Source organism: Rissa tridactyla, chromosome 3 (assembly GCF_028500815.1).
Source record: "Rissa tridactyla isolate bRisTri1 chromosome 3, bRisTri1.patW.cur.20221130, whole genome shotgun sequence".
NCBI lineage: Eukaryota > Metazoa > Chordata > Aves > Charadriiformes > Laridae > Rissa > Rissa tridactyla.
This window is the reverse complement of record NC_071468.1, coordinates 58,275,063-58,292,833: the sequence shown is the minus strand read 5'-3', so window position 1 is coordinate 58,292,833 and position 17,771 is coordinate 58,275,063. Positions and strand designations below refer to the sequence as shown.

At 40.1% G+C, this 17,771-nt stretch overlaps 1 protein-coding gene across 2 annotated transcripts in view; it reads left to right on the top strand.

Moving 5' to 3' along the window:
• The window catches only part of CNKSR3 (CNKSR family member 3), a 62,116-nt gene that overhangs the window by 32,030 nt on the left and 12,315 nt on the right, over positions 1-17,771 (top strand). For both annotated transcript variants that reach the window (XM_054194671.1, XM_054194670.1), the window contains exons 2-7: positions 902-1,065; positions 8,839-9,041; positions 10,438-10,525; positions 13,377-13,418; positions 15,287-15,406; positions 17,134-17,193. In XM_054194671.1, the coding sequence (XP_054050646.1) occupies positions 8,863-9,041; positions 10,438-10,525; positions 13,377-13,418; positions 15,287-15,406; positions 17,134-17,193 (489 nt within the window). In that variant the 5' untranslated portion in view covers positions 902-1,065; positions 8,839-8,862. The remainder of the gene's footprint in view (positions 1-901; positions 1,066-8,838; positions 9,042-10,437; positions 10,526-13,376; positions 13,419-15,286; positions 15,407-17,133; positions 17,194-17,771) is intronic.

Genomic DNA, 17,771 nt, shown 5'->3' with positions numbered 1-17,771 from the left:
GAGCAGAATACACAAGAAAACAGGATTAACACATGAAGTTTAGTTAAATAAAACAAAATGAAAACCAGAAATCCTTTTTCTAATCACTGGGGAAAAGATACTGTAGAGAACAGGATCATAGAATCACAATTTAAAGTGAGGATTTTGGGGATATTGCTGGGACAAAATAAACTGTTTTAAAAATTCTTCATAGATACAAGATAAACTAGATTTCTTATGGTATGTGGTGTTAATCCTTAGCAAAGGGAAGGAATGGCTGATTCAGGAAGCTTCAGGGTCTCATAAATCAAGGGAATAATGGGACTTGAGCCAAACATAATTTTGATTGCTTTGCCTTTGATTGTTCCATTTTCCTCTCATCATTCATTCAGCCCTTTTATATAAAAGTGGATGGGGAACTGCAGGTTTTTGTGCTTTTGTTTGCTTGTTTAACTAGGCTTTGGACAAGATCTTTGTTCTTGCCTTGCCTTGTTTTATTTCTTTTTGGGTTTTTTGGTCAGTTGTTATTTTTTGTTCTTGTTGCTTTGGTTGCCCTTCAGGGATTTGGGTTACCCTGGTAGCTGAGTCTACGCATGCCCCCTGATAGCTTTGCCTGTGCAGACACCAAAAGGACATCCTTACCTGCTTAGTTTGATCCACTGACTTAGGTGATCCAAAGATCCACAAAACCTGCATGCTCCGTTTCTGTGCCCCTGTGGTACAGCTTCAGTCTCTCTGCAAGTTTCTTTCACGATTTGGCATTACATATTGTATGAACTTGCCATTTGTGCCTTTTGCAGGGCTTGTGTGATGTGGTTGGTTTTTTTAATTATTATAATTTCTTTTATTTTGGGTGGAAAAGTAAGAAAAGACAGAAATCTCTAATCACATCCCCTTCTCTCTCTCTTTTGTGTTTTGGTAGGCCTGGACGATTGCCTGCAGCAGTATGTCCATAAATTTGAACGGGAGAAGATAAATGGTGAACAGCTGTTACAGATTTCTCACCAGGACCTTGAAGACTTGGGTATCTCACGGATTGGACATCAGGAACTGGTTCTAGAGGCTGTGGATCTCCTGTGTGCACTGGTTAGTTAAGTGGTGAACAGAAGTGTAAAGAGTTTCTTACAGTGCTCTTTTGGGTGAATAACTAAGGCGAGTCTGATAAAAACAGAATACCTGGGTCTCTTGCTTTCTGTTACACATCACGGTAAAAAAGAACAGTAAGAATTTGTTTAATTTTTGTGAGCTTTGTGTTAATAGCGCTTTAACTTTTTCCTCCTAAGAGGCAATGCTAATTCATTTGTTTGCACTTCTAAAGAAAGAAGTCTGCGTGGCATTATTAGATCTTGTGGCTCCTGTTAGTGAACAGAGTGATTAAAATTGCTATTTGAGTAGCGCGAATTTGTCATAGAAGATAGACGATATACTATTGAAATGACAGCTGCTAATGGTTCCTCATATTAGTTGAAATGGGTTTAGAGCAACTCTGTAGTTTACATACAAAGTGAAGAAAATGTTCTTGAAATGAGAGGGTGTTTTCTTAACTCAGTTGCAGTCAAATTCAACTTTCATTGGATTTGGAACTTAAGCTCTTCCTCTGTCTTACTCCTGATATACGACTGCCCAGATATTTTTAAAAAAACTCCACACTCTGAAAAGAATAAATAAATTTTGGGCTGTTTTGCTAGTGCAGGCTTTATTTAAAAGCCATAGTTTGGATGTAGTCTTGAAGATGTGTTTGATGTAACGCAGCAAATAAGCGCCAGAGATGTGTATGATTACACTGGGGAGAAGGGTGGGAAAGGCTGCCTGATGATTCCTCAGCCGGCACTGACCTGCCTTCCCTCATTAGGCAAGACTTGCAGCACCAAGCATACTCTTCTTAAAATGGAGAGTCTTTATTGCCTGTGTGGTACATGCTTTATTTGCTGCAGAGAGGTGTTACAAGGGATCATTTGTACTCCATAACCAGGAACAAATTGGATAGCCTGTACTGAAAGAAGTGTATTGAATGAAATCGCTGCATACAATCTGAAATGTTTCCCAATTAGTTGCTCTTCTATCTGAAAAATGTTTTATTTCCTCTTCAGTATTTGATTTATCTTTTTTTTTTTAACATTTAACTTGAAAATCTAAAAGGAAAATGTAATTAGGCTGAAACACAGTTCATGTTGTGGGAAGGGATAATCTGTCAGGCAAGTGAAGGGGTCTGGTAAGTTTGTAAACGCACCGTGTGCTGTATATGGTCCTGACCGAAGTAATGGATATGGCAGCCCTCGAAGGCGCTTTTTTCTTTCTATTTTTTAAATATTAGAATAAAATGAACAAAGCTGGATGACCGCCAGAACCTAAAGCTGTATTTTATCTCCTACAATTTCCTTCGAATTTCCTTTGTAGACAAAAGTTTTGACCTCAGACTCATTTCTGGAAATCGTTTGTGAAATGCAGCTCAAGCTAATGCATTAGACAGAGTTCACATATTGCAGCTGAAATGTCCTTGTTCCCTTTTAAGAGGTGGAGGAAGAATTCCCATGCTTTAGGTATGCCATTTGTCAGCTTCTTGATGCCCCTTGCCTTGAGTTTTTGGGATTGCTGTATAAATTCACTGTTGATTTTGTTCCCGAGGGGATGGTATGTGTTAAGTTCTAGTGACAGCCAATTTTTTATTTTGCTGTCTCTTCTTTTTGTGTGAGAGAATAAAGGTTTCCCTATTCCATCTTTGTTAGTTCTTTGAAAGTGGGTCTATGTGTTGGTATCATTTAGTGATTGTTTTTTTTAATATGTGTGTATATACAGCAATATTTCCCTAACTTTTGGGATCTTGAATTAAAAAGCAAAGGCATTATTTTTGTGTGTGTGTTTCTCTCTCTTTTCTCTTTTTTTCATTTTTCTTCTTTTGCCTTTTTTCTTTCCCTTCCCCACTATGCATTGGCTGGGCAAGTCTGAGGTCAGGCTGTGAAAGCTGTTCTTGGGGATGGGTTGGGGGGGAAGGGCTGAGAAGAGGTTTTGGTGGTTCCCCAGTCCTGGAGTTCTCAAGAAAGATTTTTTTTTTTTTTTTTCTTTTTGTCTAGTTTTTCGTTGGCAGTTTTCCAAGAAAAACTTGTGGCTCTAAAGACAGTGAAGCATCTGTCTTTAGAGCATCTTTCTCCTGTGGTAACTCTTCTCAAGCGTTGACCATACAGAGCTTTTTTTCCAACCTTAGTAGACCAGTTGTGAACATACAGTGTGAAGGTGGTCCTTTCCTTGAGAAAGGACACCAAATATAACTTTTTCCTTTTTTTTATTTTATTTTTTGTTTGTTTGTCATCTTTTTGGCAGCTACCCTGCCAAGCTGAAAATGTTTCTGCAAGTTATGGTGTTTGCTGCTGCGGTAAGCGAACTCTAGAACCAGTATAGCTGAAAGAGAAATGCTGAAAGAGAAATGAATACGTTTGTGTGTGCTTTGGTGATGAGGCGGTGTTCCCTTGACTCCTCATAGCAGTGGCCACATGTGCAACAAAGCTGCAGCTGAAGAGGCAGCAGGAGAGAGAATGGACAGGGATAAAAAGTAAAGGCTTCCTGTGAGCACACATTTCTGTTGTTCTTGAGCTGGTCTAGTACATTTTTTTTCTGAACAGGTGTGGAAGACTTATTTAAGGAATTTAGAGGACATATCAAAGAAACTGAATTCCCCAGAGGGGGGGAGATACACCAACTCGAGTGCCTCCATCTTTTTGTTGATGACAATATTTGCTTGGGGGAGAAAAGGGATAGGAGGAAGACATTTTTTAGTCAACTGAAGTATTTGGTGGGAGGGGGGAGCAAACATACATAAATATGTTTTTAAACTCATGCAAAACCATAAAATCAGGGGCAGGGATCCAGAAAATAAGCTTTCTCCGCCAAATAATTCGGACAAAAAGCATCTAGAGTGGTGGTGAAAACTGAATGCTTACTCATCGTTCCCTGACGAGTAGATTTGCTTGTTTGGGCTTAATAAAAATAAAACAGTGCAAGCATTCACACGAAACTATGGAAATATTTTCACTTTTAATCTGTTCTTCGGATTAGATTTATGAATCTTTACCTACACTTTATGATGGGAGAGTTTGGAAGCAAAAAAGCAGCTGATTTTTCTTGAGGTTAGAATGAAGAGATAGTAGTTTTAAGCAATCTAAAAAAGACCCCAAAAAACCAAACAAACCACAAAATAAAAAGAACATAGTTTTTAGCATTGTGTCTGATAATTTCACTGGTAGTAATGTTCTGCCAGCATATTTGCAATGCAACAAAAGATAGTATCTTAACATAAAATAGAACATGCATGCATGAAGACTTATCCTTTGGGGCTAATCCTTCTCAAAAGCACCACATTTGTGCACCACCTCATAAGATTTCAGTTTTCTAGAGGTCTCAACTTAAATTTAATGCTGTTTATTAGGAAATTTGGGATTCCAAAGGATTCTTTAGGACGCATTTCTGTTACAATGGAGAGAGCAAGAATGGGTGACTGTGTTAGTACCTTGTATTAACTCTGGTGTTTATGTAGGCATGCAGTGAGTTGGATCAGCTTTTGAGCAGGCATTCAGTCTGGTTTTATTCTTGTTTGTTTGTTTTTTCCCAAAGCTGGTTTTCAGTTGGATCAGCCAGCAAAGCTCATCACACTGCAGCATGTGAACGTGTATGTGAAGGGGAAGGCGATGCTGCCCCTGTGCAGTAGCAGAGCTCTGGATCAGCCCAAGTCAGCTCTGACACAACTACTTTTGTGCTGTTTTGGTTTGTGTTTTTTTTTTTTTTATTACTTTATGTTGGCTGCCTGACCTTGAGCAATTATTTGGTCAGTGTATTTTTTCTCATTAAATGTAATGGAGTTTGGAAAGAGTGTGCTCTTTCACGCATGTGCTCTCTTGTGCACGTGTGTGGTGCTGTCTGTCGCTCCAGCCCTGAGTGTGGCTCCCCAGGTTAATGAGTAACAACCTGGGAATGTTTGACATAGGGTGCTCTTGACCGCTGGCTTCAGCCTGTGTTTTGATGAAAGCAACTCTGATGTTTTAAATTGGGAGTGGTAGGAAAATGTAATGTGTTCTTTGGTTTAGGAGCAACATCTAAAACCTTTTGGTTGCTTAAATAATATGTTAAATATTGTAGGCTTAGTCGTGTAGAAATATTTCAAAAAAGCCTGCTAAGCTTTGCACTTCAACTGTGAAGGCTGTTTGGTGTGCTGCCACACTATGAACATTCCTATCTGTCCTGAATTGGGGCTACAGCTCTGTGACAAGTTAAATTAATCCAAGTCAGCTGCTGCCTCCCCCCCTCCCTGTCCTCTGATTAGAGATCTTTGGTGCTTGCACTCACCTGACCCTGAGGTGAGCTACTTCAGGGAGCTAAACCAGCTGAGAGCACACTACAGTAAAAAAGGGAATAGTTTTTTTTGAATTGGTTAGTTCCTGAAACCATCCCTCCCAACAGACAGGACACTGCAAGTGAAGGAGCAGAAAAATAGCAGAATTAGGTGGTTATGTGTGAGGCGGTCAAGATAGTGTCAACTTGGACAGAAACACTGCTATATCTGATGAAGGGGCATGATGTTTTCTGTGTATTAGAGCAAACAGGTGAGGAGACTGGCTTGCCCCTGGAGCAGAGGTGGCCTGGATTGCAATCGTCCATTGTTCTGGGGAAGTTCATCCTTCAGGGCTGATCTGTAGTTGGAGAATTCAGTTACCTGTACTGAAAAGCTGCATGCTCCCTGTTGTGCTGGATGGGCATAGTGCTTAGGCAAGACTTTTCCTAGAGGGCAAACTGCTGGTTTAGATATCTTGGGTGCACTCCATAGAGTCTCTGGGGGAAGTTGTAGGAAAGCTTAGTGCAGTGACTGAAGGGTTGACTGTCATGTGTTTCTGATTAGGCTGTTGGGAAGACCAGTTGCAGTCATAAGCTGGAGTCCCTATATGTCCAGAGGCAACACCTGTGTTGCTGAAGTCTACCTCAAAACTGAGAACTACTTGACAGAATTATTTCAAAACTAGCTGAACTGGAAAAGTCACACTGGACTGACCCACTGTATAAATAAGGTGAAAGAGGTGTGATAAAGACTATGTGAATATTTTTGGACCAAACCCAAAATCTGGTCTGTTATATCAACACATGTCCTCTTAAATGCTGGGGCTATTTCTAATCGCAGACACCTACAGGTGGTGGGCACAATTTCTGCACCTGAATGACAGAAAAGAAAACCTGGAGATACTTAAATATATGAAGACTCTCTCAAGTTCTGAACAGAGTGATTAGGTGGTTATACCACTGTACAGAAAAAAATCTTTTGTATTTTCTGTCCCTTTATGGAAGGACGGGGGTCAGCGTCCTCCATTAACTCCCCTGCTAAAGGGGGACACTTCTGGAATATGGCTGCTTTCAAATTCTTGTGGTCACGGGAACTTACCCCACATCTAGACTTGTTAGTGAAAAAGCATTTCTCCAAAAGTAGACTAAAATGCAGTGTCCTGTGAGGAGGAGAAAATTAACTGCAAGAAATACATCTTGGTGTTGTGTGTTGTTGGTGTTGGGTTTTTTGTTAAAATTAAGAAGTGGTAAGTTCACACGTGACAGTCTTCAAGTACTTTAACGTTGTTTAGTAATCCAACTCTTTCCCTCTCTGTGATCCTGGAAAATTTAAGGATATCCTTTGCTGTTGCAACAGTGGCATTTTTTTTAATTGGATATATCCTCTCAACCCCTACTCCTGGCTGCACTTTAAGGGTACTTCCTTGCCAAGAGCCCTCAGGGGAAGGAGGGAGGCACTTATGTAACTTCCACCCACTGGGATCTTATCCACAGGAGGTAGCGCTGAGCAGCTGCAATCTCTCCATGCACTGGTGGGTTTCTTTTGGGGCAAAGATTCTGCTTCGTCTTTTGTTAATGACTTAATCTAAGATACTCCATCCTGTTTTATGGATGTCTGACCGTGGAGGGAATGGAGCCACAAGCCAGCAGTAATCCCCGGCAGCAAAGAAGTCAGCGGCATCCTGCGCTGTATGAATTGGGAGCATGGCCAGGAGAGGGAGGGAAGTGATTATTGCCCTTTACTTATCACTTGTTAGTCTACATGTGCCCCCTATCCCAAAGTACAGGAAAGACATGGACAAACCAGAGCAAGCTCAGTGGAGGGCCACCAGGTTGGTCAGGGCTGGAGTACTCACCTGTGAGGAGAGGCTAAGGGACTGTGACTTCTTCAGCCTGCGCAAGAGATGGCTTCAGGGAGGCCTAATGTCAGATCCTGAGCAACTACTTGTTGTGGGGGACAGGGTTGGCAGGGTGATGAAGCTGGGCTGTTCATGGTGGTGCATGGCAGGAAGATGAGAGATGAGCAGCAGTTGAGAGGTTCAGGCTGGGTTTAAGGAAACACTTTCTCATACTGACAACAGTCAGATGGTGGATCAGGTTGCCCAGAAAGGTTGTGCAGTCTCTGTCTTTAGAGGTTTTCAAGACCTGACAGGATAAAGCCCTGAACAAGCTGGTCTGAGCTAACAGCTGAGCCTGCTGTGAGCAGGAGGTCGGACTGAAAGCTCCTGAGCTCCCCTCCAGCCTGGGTGATGCTGTGATCCTGAGTGGAGGCATTGGGAACCTGTGGAAGCTTGGAATTGAATGGAATTAAGATTTGCTTCAGTTGCTTTAGTTTTTTTTGAGGTGGAAAGGAGAGAGTAGGTAGTATAACTGGCTAAACTATGGAATTTGGAGGTTGATGGCAAGAATCTGCAGCAGCAAGAGAATAGGGAAAGGCAGGGGCTTTTTTGTATTTTTGCGTGGGGGAGTTTGTTTTGGTGGGTTTTGTGGTGTGTGGTGGTGTTTTGGTTTTTGTTGTGTGGTTTGTTTTTTTTGTTTGTTTGTTTTGGGGTTTTTTTTTTAAGAAAAGTAGAAATTTTCACTCTAAAAGAGCTAAGCGTTGCCTGGGACTTAACTTTCAGAAGATGCCCACAGAGGTTTTGCAAGGTGGGATAACAAAAGCAAAGATGCTCAGCAACATATTACCACAAAATTCACACATTTGTACACTGACAGCAAAAAGAAAATCTTGATTACAAAATTGAGTTGCCTTCGGAACAGATACAGTATAGCATTGCTGACATGTTTGGAATGAGATGACCAGTGTGATGCTTAACACAATTGGGTTTTAATCGTGCAGAGCGTGGTTTGGTTGTGTTTGAATTTATAAAGTTGAACTTACAGGCAGGACTTACAGATTTTTTTTTTTGGTTTCAAAAATTTTTGTAAAGAAGCTGTTGAATGAAAAATAGGGCATTTTAATTATGATGTGTAGTGTTAATGCAGCACAAACTTGCAAATAATTGCACTGCTCCAATCAAAGAGCACAGTTACTGAAAACTTGTGATCCAAATATTTATTCCAGCTTTTGACTATGAAATTACATTTGCTTCCAGTTGATGTTTTTTATATCTTGCCAGATTAAATTTATCTTTAGTTGTGAATGAAATATTACTTCAGTGTTTATGTTCTGCAGTATAGAAAACATTTTAAGAAAAAACAGCATTTGCTTTCCTTTAACAAAAAGAAAAACAATGCAATCCTGTTACTCCAACTACATTTTGAAGGTAAATGATATCTGATCGGATATTGGGACTTCATTCTGGTTGAAAAGTATCCTCAAATCTCATTAATATCAGAAACTGAGGGGGTTTGGCACCCACAAATTATTCTTTAGAGGCTGTAATGTAGAACAAATCTCAGATGGCATTTTTTCCAAAAACCAGAAAAAAATTGGACAAATCCTCAGATCTTTCATCCCATATGAGTTTGTAACTTGTGGTATAATAAGTAGGAGGACTCAATAGGGAGATTTATCAAGCTTAATAATATTCCTTGCAGAACTATGGCCTTGAAACAGACAATATGAAGAACCTGGTTCTCAAGCTGCGAGCGTCATCCAACAATCTGCAGAATTACATTAGCAGCCGTAGAAAAAGTTCAAATTATGATGGAAATACCTCTCGCAAGCCCCCCAATGAATTCCTTACTTCTGTGGTAGAGCTTATTGGTGCTGCTAAAGCCTTGCTTGCGTGGTTGGACAGGTAAGAATAAAATCTTTATACTTTAATATACTTCTATGATGAATTGCATCTCCTTGTAGGGCAATTTCTAGATGCTTGGGTGTAAAGATTTTCTTGATCTTGCTCACACCTTTTTTGGTGTTGCCAGAAGGCCTCTAGTGGACAAATTTAATCTGTGATATCTACTGTTGCACTTTCACTCGTGTGAAAACCAGGGAAACTGTTTACATTGCATCCAAACTGGTATTATGAAAGTGGAAGTCTTCCCATTCGGGTCAGTTTCTCATACATTCATACATGTTCCTCCTCTCCCCTTCCCACCTTCTAAATTACTTGTCACTGGCAGGTCCCTTTCTAAAGGAATTTGTAATGTTCTGCTGAAATCGTGGCCTTAGCTCTGTGATTTGAAAACTGAGCCATGGGAGAGACTCTCCTTCTGCCTATTTTTTTGGTGGTGTTTTTTTTTTTTTTTTTTTAATTTCCCCCCCTTTCTTTTTTTTTTCCTGGCAAGAGCCAGAGTTGTTTTGTGACAGCTGCAGCGGAAGCAAACAGGCAACAGGGCCAGTCGGATGCTGGCAGGGATGCTGTCCGTGATAAGAGATGAACGTGAATTCTCAAGCCCCTTGCCAGCTTTCCTGAGAAGGAAGGTTAGCTGCAGAGGGACTGGCAGCAAGGAGAGCTTTTATCCTTCAATATCCCCTTTCTCCAGCAAGGAGTCCATTCTGTGTCCAAGCAGTGACATTAACAGCTTGTGCCTCTCGCCTGTTCCCTTCCTCTCACCCTGTTGCTGGCAGTTTGCTCTAAATTTCTTCTGCAACTCACTGTCAGCAAGATGGCTGGCTTGTCTAGTTCCAGACCTGCTGGGGTTGCTTCTGAACGCCCCTTCTGGCCCTTTCAGCTGTCTGGAGGGTCTGAGGTGAGACTCTAAAGTTGCCCTACATATAATGATCCTTTTCTAAGACTGAGCCTCACTGCACCTCTGTCTGTAAAATGTGAAAATCCATTTCTCTTCTTCTAGAGAACGTTTTTTTTTTTTTCCTCTCCAGTCTGACCTTAGTAGCCAAAGACTTGGAAGGTAGAAATATACTCGCTGGCAAACCCAAGGGTGTAATTTTTACAACACAGTCAGTGTGATCTGATTTGAGCATGCAGCTGAGAGAAGTGTTTGGAAAACTGACAGTTTCGTCTGGCTTTGCTCTCTGAACTTGCTTACCGAAAGGCTAGATATTCACCAATTTTGGCGCAAGGATGGAGAGGCACTATGCAGTCAGGAGTATTTTTGTTGTAAAACTGTGTCCTCACACTTGTGTGGATGTCAGAATTACAGCTCTTGCTCTCACATGCCATTCCTCACTGATAAGGTAGGATAGGAGAAGATTTGGTCCCTTCAATCTAAGGGGGATTTTCTCTTTTTCAGGACCCCTTTTACAGGTATTGCTGACTTTTCATCAATGAAGAACAGAATCATTCAGCTCTGCTTGGATCTCACTACTACTGTTCAGAAGGTCAGCTGATTTCTTTTCCTCTTTGCTTTCCAAAAGGGAAGGAAGGGGGGTGTTTGGAGAAGTAATGTGCTTTCTGTGTGCAGAGTTCTAGTTGGAAGGCAGATCTGGAAATGAAAGCTTTGAAGGTCAGTTTCAGTTGTCCATTTTTCTTAGTCATGTTGTGTCGTGTCCCCCCCCCCCAGTTTCCAATTTTGCTATTGCTGACAGTGGTTTAAAGGCTACCCATATTTTCTTGAGCTTTAATCAGAAGAGGGTTAGTTTTTGAAACAGTTGGTCTGAATTTTAAGATTTTTCAAGTTCCAAACAACATGTTGAAAAACAGTTATCAGTGCTAACTCTAAACAAAAATATGACTCCGTTGGTTATTATACCCATGCTTGCAAACTCCTTAGGTCTTGTCCCATACAGAGCGTTTGAGCCATCAGATGGGAAATGCTGCATGAAACGGAAAGAGCTGCCACCTTTATGATACAAATCCTACTAACTAGGCGGCTTCTGCCCATAGCGCGAGATCAGTGTTTTGTTTCGAAACTTCCCATTTATCTGCTGTGTGATGAGCACTCATATTGGTAACAGCTAAAAGAACACGTAACAACTATGGCAGTCTTGGCAAATGATGTCATTTTGCTTTCTGAATAATACTGCCTGTCTCTGAAACCATTCTGACAGTGGGCCACTGTTTTGGCTGTGAAACACGGTGTGCAGGCTTCAGCTCCTGCCGAACTTGCTCATAGCCATTAATCTGTGGCCCTATGTTGTTTGAACTCTGAAGAGTCACGTCCTGTGACATGGGTGATTCTCTCCCCGTTTTGGGGGAATGATGTCAAAGGACAGAAACATCCTGTGAATCGTCAAGCTATGGTGATACCCAATTATATCAGTTGGATCATTGTGAAAGGATAGTGTCTGGGTATTATAAGTTCAAAGGCACAGAAGTTTGGCTTGCTGCTGAATGCCCTTCTTGTTTGGGCGCTGTGTGTGTGCAATTGCAGAAAGTCAGTGATTTACAGCTACAGACTTACAGATTGTGAAGTAGAACAGTAAGTATTTCTAGCAGCAGATGGTGTTCACCCAAGAGTGCTACAGGAACTGAGATATGAGATTGCTGAACTGTATTAATAAAACTACTAAAAATGGTGCCTAATCTGTCCGTTAAATCAGCCTTTGATGGCAGGGGAATGGAAGTTGGTGAATACAACCCCAGCCTCTTAAAAAGCGTTAGAGTACTGCTCTGCCAAATTGATATGAGCTATAGTAAAGAATGGGATTGGTACATAAGAGAAAAAGCACTAATGGGGGAAGAATCGACGCTGTTTTGTACTGGGACACTGCAGATACATTGGAATGATCCGACGGAGTCTACTGACATGGAAGAGATAAATACAACTAAAAAAATCTTTAGGTGAGTTTTTAGACTTCAGAAGTATTTCTTATTAGGGAACTGAGTGTAGGAATAAATGGTCAGTTCTCATAGTGGAGAAAAGACCAGTGTGGCTCTTGGGGAACCAATGCTGCACCGCATAATTGGTAATGATGTGTAAAAGTGGGTGAATAATAAAGCAATGGAGGAATGCAGTAAGATTCCAGTTCACTTTAATGACAGCTATATAGATACAAGGAACAGAGTTTACTCCACTGTTTCTTAAAGTATTATTTTAACCTTAAAGTTTGCCATAAAAATCAGCGTAAATAGAAATGGAGTGAAAGGACTTTGCAATGTTGAGCAACTGGGCTGCATGATGATAGGTGACATTCACTATTGATTCACACAGATGAATTTAGCAGAGAAAAATTATGCTGATGCACAACGATGGAGTCTAAACTTTGTAGCAGTGTTCAGGAAAAGTCTTGAAGCCTTTGGTGACAGAATGTAAAAAGTGTGAGCTCATTTCCTTGGTGGCCATTAAAACAGTGAACAAGGTGTTAAGACTTACGAAAACATAAGAGAGAACATAGCTGAGCTGTTTTATATATCCCTGGTGTGTCTGTATCTGGAGGACATTTTTTTTTGGATTTCTGTATTTAAAAAGCACAGACTAGAGCTAGGAAGGGACAGAAGAAGTGTTGAGGATGGTTAGAAATATGGAACCACTTCACAGCTCCTGGATGCATCTCTCGGGCGTTGTGTGGTAGTTATGCAGGTTGAGATGTCAATGGCAAATATCATTAAACTTGTTTAAATGCGTGGGGGTTGGGGTTTTTCTCCTTATAGATATTGTAAATCTTGTTACATTATTTACTTGCTGTTTTAAGTTTTTAATCTGAGAATCTAACACCATTCTGTATTTCAGCTGTTCTTGCAGAAAACAATGATGACTTCTGTAGTCTGTTACGTGAACTTGTTTCAGTTCAAAGACTTTTGTACCTGGGCTGTGTAAATAATGCTTTGTATGCAGTCTTCTGGCCCTCAGGAATGTCATCGATAGCATATTTTTAAAAATCACTTTCCTTGCTGTTTTTAACAATGTGTTTTAGATCCATTTTGGTGCCTGGGACAGAGGAGTGCCCGAGTAAGGGTTTATCGGTGTAAGGCAAGCTCATGTTCCTGGCCTTCTAAGAGTCTAGTTTTATTGTGCAGGGTTCTGCTTTTCTGGAAGAATTTGCTGCTGTAATTGAATCCCATGTTCTCTTAGTTTTCAAGGTTTATTATTGCTTTCTACCAGGGCCAGAAAATAGTTGTTTAACAGTACATTTGAGCCCTACTGGGTGAAACTAATCTGATTAATCCCTGCAGCATAAATATCTCTATTTCAGTTTGAGGTTAAAGTGGCAGTTTTGCAGTGTTTTCAGAGATGATGTGTTTATACATTTGTTGGTTAACGTAGGGCTTGTGTTTTTGGTTTGTTTTTAGGACTGCACTGTGGCTGACATGGAAGATAAAGTTCAGACTGTAGTAAGTACACGTTTCTGTTAAAACTCAGCTGCCTGCACTCACATTTATTTTGGTGACTTCTATGGCGACTGTACTGACAACAGCTTTCAATCTGAGACATATAAGCATATCATGCTAGTAAACATTGTTATGGGCCATTTTGTGAATATTCTTTACTGTAGAGAAAAGCAATGAAATTGTAACAGATGGGAGTCAAGTATTCCTTGAAGCTTCATTGCAGAGCTATTTTTTTTTTTTTTCCCCAAGAGAATCTAGACCTCAAATTTTCAAGGGAAGGGTAGTACTGTAGAAAGTTCATAGGCTAAATAAACCAATTATGCCTGCGACGTGTACTTAGTGCCTTCATAAGCATACACCATGCCTTATAAAGCTGCTTCATGTAAAAGAACTGCCCTGCCACAGAACCGAAGTTCGGTCTCTGATTGTACTTGAGCTTGAAAGATCTGAGTTTTCAGGGCTGTTTGAAGCAGGCTTGTGACCAAATGAGGAGCGTAATGGAATGCTTTTTATATTTTGTAACAGTTAATCATCGCTTCCTGCTTTTGACATGAACCAGGCTGTGGTCTTTGATAAGGCCTTCCGCTAGCTCATAGATGCTTAGGAATTTAGTAGCACAATAACTAAAAATAATTTTGTCCGTAAATAATGAGACCACGTAAAAGGGAGTTTTTTGCATCTTTCTTTTTCCATTTGTGCACACCCACTTTGGAAGTAGGTATTGTTGTTTGGAGTTCCCTTGTTTGAGCAGTTCCTCGCATTCACACTTAAGCATTGTTTTGATTTATTTTATTGCTGCTCTATAAATCTCATGTAAAACAAAATAAAACAAAAAACGTTGGAACTATTGTTTCCAGGGACCATTGTAATCCAAACGAATGTCTTCCTACAAGACAGCTCCCCCCACCCTGTAATTACATATATCCACTTCGAAGGATTTAAACCCCTGTGAAACTGTGGCTTACAGTGCTGATTCCCAGATTGTGTATAACTAACTACTGTACTGTATACTAATCCTCCCTCCCCTCTCCTTTAAGCTTTTGTAACCTACTTTGAATTTCAGCATTGCTTCAGTTAATGTCAAGACCCAGAACATACTGTGGGGCATTAGTGAAATTTATGAGTGTAGGGACAGCACAGATTTGTGACTGTGACTTTATTTTTTTTTTTTCCCCCTTCTGATTAATTAGCTATTCTTCTAGTTAGAAGTTCTACAAGACAAAGCCATTCTGCCTCTGACTTTACTGCCATGCTCACACAAAAAGTCAGAATTTGCCTTTAGTTATAACGTTGGCTTAGGATCAGTTATGTTTTGGTCAAAAGGAAATATGACCCTTGCTTTCGTAAGCATTCCAGAAGAGGTCAGCTCAGAGGCACAGTGGAAAGAAGTAATGCTGAAATGCTTTAAGTGCTAGATGTCCTACCTTATACTGTAAAGATTTGTGCAGATAAGTCAGTGGCCAGCATCTTTTTTTTTTTTTTATTTAATGACACATGGCCAATTTTGTTCTCATAGCAGAAATAAAGAACAAAGTGAAAAACTGTCAGTTGGTCCCACAAGGAATCATCAAAATGTTTCAGTATTTTAATGGATTATATTTTGGTTAAAGCAAACAAACCCCCAAACCCATTACTTTGCTATGTTTTGTGCATTTATTTTTTTAAACAGAGGATGTGTTGGCATCTGTTGGCGATGATGAAGTGGCACTAATGGTGTAGAATAGATCTGTACAAACAATTTTTCGATTCTTAACTATGCTTTATTAGTGGGACAAGTTTTAGAACTAATTTCACTTCCATTTTTGAAAAATGATAGAGGAAGAAGTCAGGAGAGAAATTTTGTAACTGTTTTTTTTCTGTTCTCATTGTAGGCCAAGACTTTAAATGGCATTTGCGATAAAGCCATCCGATCAACTACAGATCCGTTGATGAGCCAGTGTGCGTGTCTGGAGGAGGTTCATTTAACCAACATTAAACCTGGGGAAGGCCTGGTAAGAACTGATTCTGGAGTGTCCTGATGTCCCAGTGTTTAATAGGTAGTCTTGTGAGCCACTGCGTGTGTGTGTGTGTATAGCAAGATATTTCAAAACTACTAATATCCTATGGGGAACAGAAAGAGACATGGAGAGAAGCTCTGAAGGTTAATTGTCAGTTGGTGTGCTGGAGCGCCTGCCAGAGATGGGTATGCATGTTAATATGCTTGATCCCAAATATAACTTTTGATGAAGTGTTGCAGGTTTGTTTCTTAACCAGGTTATTGGGGCATTTACAGATGCTTGTGAAATCAGACATTTTATTTTCGCAGGTTACCTTAACCACCTGTTTTTCAGGCAGGGGAGGGAGAAGGTAATGAGAAATGGTGTTTGCGTTTCTAAAAGACACGTATTTGTGTGCGTTTATAGCAAGATTGTGAAGAACTTGATGGTTTTTGAGGGTTGCTGTTACCAGGAATACGAGAAATCCTTTTAAATGTTCCGAGGTTGTGTAATATTACTGAATCTAGTTTGTTCAGTGAATGCTGCTTAGCTGAGTGCAGGTTATGAGAAACTGAGTTTGAAATCTTGGTGGATTTTCTGGCTGGGGAACAGGCATGTTAGAATGAGTTGGAGGGAATTTAAATTCTTAAATGTAAAGACCTCCTGGTCTCAAAGGCAGAAGAGAGGAACGCTTTTAGAGGAAGGTTTACAGTCTTACTGTGCTATGTAGTTTTACCTAGGCCACTGGATTTGACTGAGTGCATTCTTCTTTGTTAATGCACAAGCTACAACAAAGCAGAGTCAGCCTAGCTTGGACCAAGTAAGAAATGAGGACATAGGTGCACACAACTGGATACCAACAAGCAAACAGGGAAGGGAATTGGCTGGAGAGGAAGGGGCAAAAAAATATTGTATTTTGCCTTGTACTTCTAACCATGTGTGGTAACTTCAGGCAGATAAAGCTGCCTAAGACTGCTGAATAACATCTAGTTGTGTACAGCTCAGTGTGAATGCTTCTAACAACAGACGTAGGTAGGAAAAGTAGAGATGTGTTTGTTCATAAACGGTGAAACCAATGTACTGGTCACATCTTGTGGGGAAATCTGTGCAATTACTAGTTAATAGACTGTTGGTGATTTTTAATTTGGTGTTCATATGGTCAACACCTACTTCATCTGTATTTTTCCTTGCATTTACACCAAGCATTAACAAATACAGCCACAAATACTTAGTTCTGCCAGAACTTTCATTGCTTATGTCAGCACTGTGGTTACAAGGCAGTCTGTATATTGACTTGCCAAGAGAAATTGTAGAAGAACATGTAGGCAATATTTGTAGCCCACCTGTAAGTGTGCTTTGTATGGAGAGAGAGCTGATGACCATCTAGTAAAACCTGTAATTCTCTAGTGCAGACAGGGCAGTAAAGAAATAAAGTTTTCTTCGAGGCCAAAGACAACAAGGCAGGAAGCCCAGGTATTACCAACTAGACAGCGTTTCTAAATTGCATTCCATATATTAGTTTTTTCAAGTCATCATAAATATTATAATTAATTACAGTAGAAGTGATCTGTGGAGAGGTTTAGAATGTTGTGATATTATACCACACACTTTTCTAGGGCAAATGTGTGAATTGTGAAGTGTTTTTAATAATGTTTTGAGTCTGTTGCCAGCAGTTGTTTAATCAGATAAGTTATGTGGTTTTTTGCCTTTAAACTTGTTTTTCATTTTCTGCTTACATTTAGGGAATGTACATCAAATCAACTTATGATGGATTACATGTAATTACTGGAACTACAGAGAATGTAAGTGAAGTAAATGTAGATTAACTCAGGCTATATGGGAGTAGCTTTGAGTTAGTTTGACTTTTTTTACTGTTTTTCCCTGATACTACTACTTTAAATACTTTGATGCATCATTTGTTTATCCACAATTTGTAAATATTTGTGTCTGTATGTTTCACTGTTAGTCTAATTAAACCAGTTTCTGCAAGTACACAAGCTAGTTCAAATGCTTGGCATTAAAATAATTGCTTTAATAAGTTACTGTATCTGCTGTTCTGAGCACTTGTGGTATCTTGCTTAACAAAGTCTTGAATGTATTTGCTCTCTGCTGGCAAAGGCAATCTGCCCTAATGGGAACACTTAGGTGGTAGTGTGCTAAATTCAGTAATGAGTAATGAAATCAATGAGCTGTCCAGTGACAAAATTACCTTGCACTGTAAAAAGACTATGAAAAAGTAAGGCTTTAAGAGTGGTCTGTTGGAAGGAAATGGTTGGCATGATAGGCAACTGTATTTTTTGCTGCAGATGGTTGCTTGCTTTATTCTGACACTGTGAGTTCTCTGTAGCTGAGACTTTCATGGGCAGTTATTGCAGTGGAC